Here is a 4,769-nt window from a genome sequence, read left to right as displayed (position 1 = left end):
TGGGCTGATGGGAGGACTGGGTGAAATGAGAGGTTTTTTCCAACCTTAATGATTCTACGAATCTATGAGTCTTCATCCTGTTTAAGGAAATAGTTCCACTTACATGATTATGAATGCTGTGACGTGTAGGATGGGCAAGGAGTTTAAATTAAGGATGAGTTTTGGTGCCATCGGTTCTCTTGCACTGTAACTGTAAATTAAAGTTCTGTTCTAAACTTGTGCTAAAAGCATTGAGATTGTATAAGAACAGAATTTGGACCTTCGTAATTTGTGCACTTTCTACCCCAAACCATCATGTTGGACATTTTAGAAGAGAAAATGCTCTTATTGATGTTTTGGTAGAGCGGAGACCTTTAGAAGTAGAAGATAAAAGTTATGTCTTATTAAAGAGATGCTAATATCTCATGTAATGGTTTTAGTGTTAGTACACTAAGTTGTATCTCTTCGTTAAAAACTATGAGATCCTGTTATTTTCTTAGCAGAGTCTCACAATTTCTTTTACACTTTGGAAAAAAAGAAAGTTGAAGGTAAAAAGTTGAAAAACTTAGAATGTATGCATACATTTTTTAAAAAACTAGAATACAAATCAGCATAGAAGTGATAGTCCTTACTTTGACTTTATGCTTCTATAAAATAGTAGTTACTACTACCTAATCCACTGTAAACTTGACAAGCTATCAAAATTGTAAGTTAACAATTCTTTTTTTCTAATTCTGACATAAACTGATAGTCTTTTTGTTTTGTTTTGTTTTAAAGGATAGCTGATAATTTCCATTTGTGTGAAGGATGTACCATACCCCGTTGGCTGCTATATGAAATGTATCTAGAAAACTTCAGTTCAAGTGACAACGACAAAGTAAATTCAGCCACCTTTGGAAAGGTACAGAATAGAGAGGATTTGTAAGATTAGAAGCTGAGACCCAAACAGAAAATAAGATATGTTTGCATCGAATATATGCATTGTGTACCAAGAAAAATTAAATAATAGAAAAGGATGCATACATAATATATTATTAATTAGGTAATTCAGCCTAAGAGCTTAGGAAAGTCTGTGTTTGAAGGCTTCTATATTGTCCTTTCTTCTTCTTCGGCTCATCCAGGAGTTGTATCCATGTTTTCTGTGGCGGGTGCACTGAGATTTGTGCTGATCTAAAAATGACAGCTATATTCATGTCTTTGCTAATACACTTCTAATAAGCTCTCATGTAGATACAGATATAATGGGGGGGGGGGGGGAAATAGCATTGTCTGTAATAGAATTCATTTTCTTCAGGGAAGATGTGCTTGTTACACTGGCAAAGATCTCTGGGCTCCCCAGGTCAAAAAAGACAGGGTCTCCTGGAAGGAGTCCAGTGGAGGGTTACAAAGATAAGGGCCTGGAGCATCTCGCAGATGAGGAAAGGCTGAGTAACCTGTGTCTGTTCTGCCTATGGAAAAGAACACTGAGAGGAGATCTGATAAGTGTTTATAAATATCTGAAGGGAGATGGGAGACAAATGGGTGAAGCCAGGATCTTCTCACTAGGGCAAGGACAAAGAGTAATGACCTAGAACTCGAATGTAGGAAGTTCAATACTAACATGTGGAAGAACTTTTTTTATGGTAAGGGTGACAGAGCACTGGAACAGGTTGTCCAGAGGGGTTGTGGAGTCTCCTTCTATGGAGATATTCAAGACTCATCTGGACACCTACCTGTGGACCTGTTGTACAGTATCAACTTTGGCAGGGCGGTTGGACTCGGTCTCTTAAGGACCCTTCCAACTGCTGTGATTCTGTGGTTCCGTGATTCTGTGACTTTTTTTAGAAGGCTCTTCCAGGGTAAACAGTGCAAGGTTAAGAAACAAGTCCTGAGAGGCTGATTCTTCTGTCCTTAAAAGACCCATTTGGTTGTTACATAATTTTAAACTTCCTTTTTAAGTATACTAAGGGCAATTTTGCTCCAAAAACAAGCTAAAAATTCTTCTCTGAATCTTCCAAGCAAAACAAAAGCAGATGTAAAAAACAGTCTCCTTTAAGAAGTTACACTCTTCCACTAAGTGGATGTTGATACAACCCACAAGGCAATTACCACTTAGAAATCACACATGCAACAAATTCTCATAACTATTTGACTTTATTTGATCAACTAAGGAAAACAGAATTGTGTGTGATTGATATTCATAATTTTGTGTTCAGAACTTCCTATTTTTACAGCTAATCGTTTTCCATTAGTGCCTGTGGTAGGAGCTGTTTTAGCATTTTTAAAGAAAAAATTCAAGAAAAAGTTGTGCCTGGAATCAATTTTGTGCATGGATAAACTCATTTTAGGAATCATTTATCTCAATTCAGTTGAACCTGTTTCATTTTGTTTTGTTTTTACTGGGTGATGATCACTCTTTTTTAAGGTTTGAGTGACTGATCCCACACGATTTGTTTACCACAGCCTAATGGCTCATCACCCACCAACCAAGCCATGGGTGGAACTGGTCTGGTTTGGTACAGAGGTCTGCCATGAAGATCATCACTTTACCATCTCTTGGTTGTCGATGGAGAGAAATAAATAGCTTTATACAATTCCTCTCACTCTAAATGAGTCTTCTTGGTCAGCTCAGGTGACTCATGCCTTGGAACTGCTTGTTTTTCTCCATTGACCATGGAGTCTGCCAACAGCAGCTTACACAAGAAGCCAGTGTAGATAAAATGAATAGGTAAGATGTGTCCCACCTCAGCATGAGCTGTGGCTGTGCAGCAGGAGACTGAGGGGCAGAAGCTGCAGTTACACTGCTTTAAAATATGGGTGCACATGTAAGCAGTTACAAGAGGCCAGTGAATAATATGAGCTATTAATAATTTGTCAAGCTGTAGTAACTTGACCTCACTGCATGTAAGGATTTTTGCAATCAAGCCTTGTGTGAATGAAACTGCAGTTATTTGAGACAGCACGAATTTAATCTGCCTTGTCCCTCTGCTCCAGTATGTCACTGTCTGTAGAAGAGGCCTTATGGGACAAGGGGAGTATGTACCACGTTGAGAAAAGGAGCAGCTGAGGTGGGCGCACACAAAAATATGCAAAAAGCAGAACCATACCAGCACTATTGTAACCTGCAGGTCAGAGAATGCGATCTGTCCTTGTGCAGGCCCTTCAGCCAACAAGGTGCAGTCTGCACAAAGGCAGTGTTGGGCTGCAGTGAAGGATCACCTGGCTCAGTGACAGCATTGTGCCCTCATTCTTGTACAGCTCCAGCACCCCTTGTTAGGCTCTGCCTTCACAGGAGAGCTCATGCAGAATAATCGTGGTGAAGTGAGGTATTACCCTGACACTATCGTATTATTCTGTAGGGCTTAACCTTGGCAGATGCTGCCTGACCTCAGTTCATATTACCACAGGGGTGGCCTGGAGGTCGCTGTGCAGTGTGGGGATGCAGCCTCTCAGAAACATCAAGTCAGGGCCCAGCTTGCAATTGCTCCACATACAAGTGAGAGGGTTGTGTGAGTGAACCCTGCTCAGATGAGGAGAGCTGGACAGGGACGGAGGAACTCCAGCCCCTTCACAGGCCTCAGATAGATGCTTCTTGCAGATCAAGTTCCCCTGGCTGTGCTGCACTCAGCTGGCTGTGGGTGGTCTCCTGGGTGTGCTTCAGTGCAGGCAAACCATGCTGATGTGAAACAAGTCTCACCTGAGGGAGGTAATCCATGAAATTACTCACATTACTATCCACAAAAGCTTGATTGAGTTCAGTTCAGTAGTTACCATTTGAGAGGTATGTAGGAACAGGTATTAGCCAGCAAGCGATAGAAAGAAAAATAAGTGATCAGGGAGAGAAAACTGTAATGGGTACCCCTTTGTGTTTTTGAATGAACTTGGCAAGAATCTCTAATTTTCTGCTTGTTTTTTAGCTTATCCGGTTAGTTTTCCCAGGTCTGGGGACAAGAAGGCTGGGCACAAGAGGCAGTGCCAGGTATTGTTTCTGAATCCTTTGTTTGCAAAACATTATGAATGATTGCTCCAGTAAAAATTAAAAAAAAAAAAAGCGGAATTCTCAGCTCTAGCTCTAATATATCTTCTGATATCTTTCTCCATCTCCTTTCTTTTCCCTTCTTTCTCTCCCTCTAGCAGAAGCATGAGGATTGGGATAGATACACTTTCATTGATTCAACATCCAAATATATATTCACACTCTGAACATCCAGACTGGGAGAAACAGTGCTATAAAGGGCACTGAAATGAAGTCATTTTACAAGCATTTGGAGTAGCTGTAGAACACTGGTTTTGAATGATAGGCCCTTACTTGATCTGTGATTTTTCTCCACTGGCCTGGACTTGCTGTCAGCTTAATACAGCAGTTTGAAGTGCTTGGCCACAGATGCTTCCAGCATTGGTTGGGATCATGTGTGGTGCTCCACATCCTTGTGCAGTTGTTTCCCACAAGCAGAAGCTCACCCTCTACTGGCTGCTGAAGGCCAGGAACCTCCCCATTCACCCTGTACCAGATGCTGGTGTATTCTTCCAAGACCAGAGCAGAATGATAACACCAAGATGGGCATAAGACCGTGACAGTTCTTCTAGATTTCTTCGTTTTATCTTCCACCCATCGGCCACCCAGTTCCTTACCTATTGTAAACCACTGTGCTGCAAGTGCATACTGTCCTCCAGCTCAGTGGGCACATGGGGACATTTGCCTGCTGAGACGTCTGTGATTTCTCTAATTATCCTGTGCAAAACTGTTGCACTGTATTTGGTGGCTTATGTTTGTTCACTTAAAAGAAGGTATCATTCAAGGGCAAAAAAAA

The 4,769-nt window shown here is 41.2% G+C and overlaps 1 protein-coding gene across 1 annotated transcript in view; it reads left to right on the top strand.

Moving 5' to 3' along the window:
- RFX8 (RFX family member 8, lacking RFX DNA binding domain) overlaps positions 1-4,769 on the top strand; it is a 33,135-nt gene that overhangs the window by 2,289 nt on the left and 26,077 nt on the right. Inside the window, exons 2-3 of the mRNA XM_010727815.2 lie at positions 757-880; positions 3,876-3,937. Of these exons, the coding sequence (XP_010726117.1) occupies positions 757-880; positions 3,876-3,937 (186 nt within the window). The remainder of the gene's footprint in view (positions 1-756; positions 881-3,875; positions 3,938-4,769) is intronic.

The sequence above is a fragment of the Meleagris gallopavo genome, chromosome 1 (assembly GCF_000146605.3).
Source record: "Meleagris gallopavo isolate NT-WF06-2002-E0010 breed Aviagen turkey brand Nicholas breeding stock chromosome 1, Turkey_5.1, whole genome shotgun sequence".
Taxonomy (NCBI): domain Eukaryota; kingdom Metazoa; phylum Chordata; class Aves; order Galliformes; family Phasianidae; genus Meleagris; species Meleagris gallopavo.
This window is presented reverse-complemented; position numbering and strand designations above follow the sequence as displayed.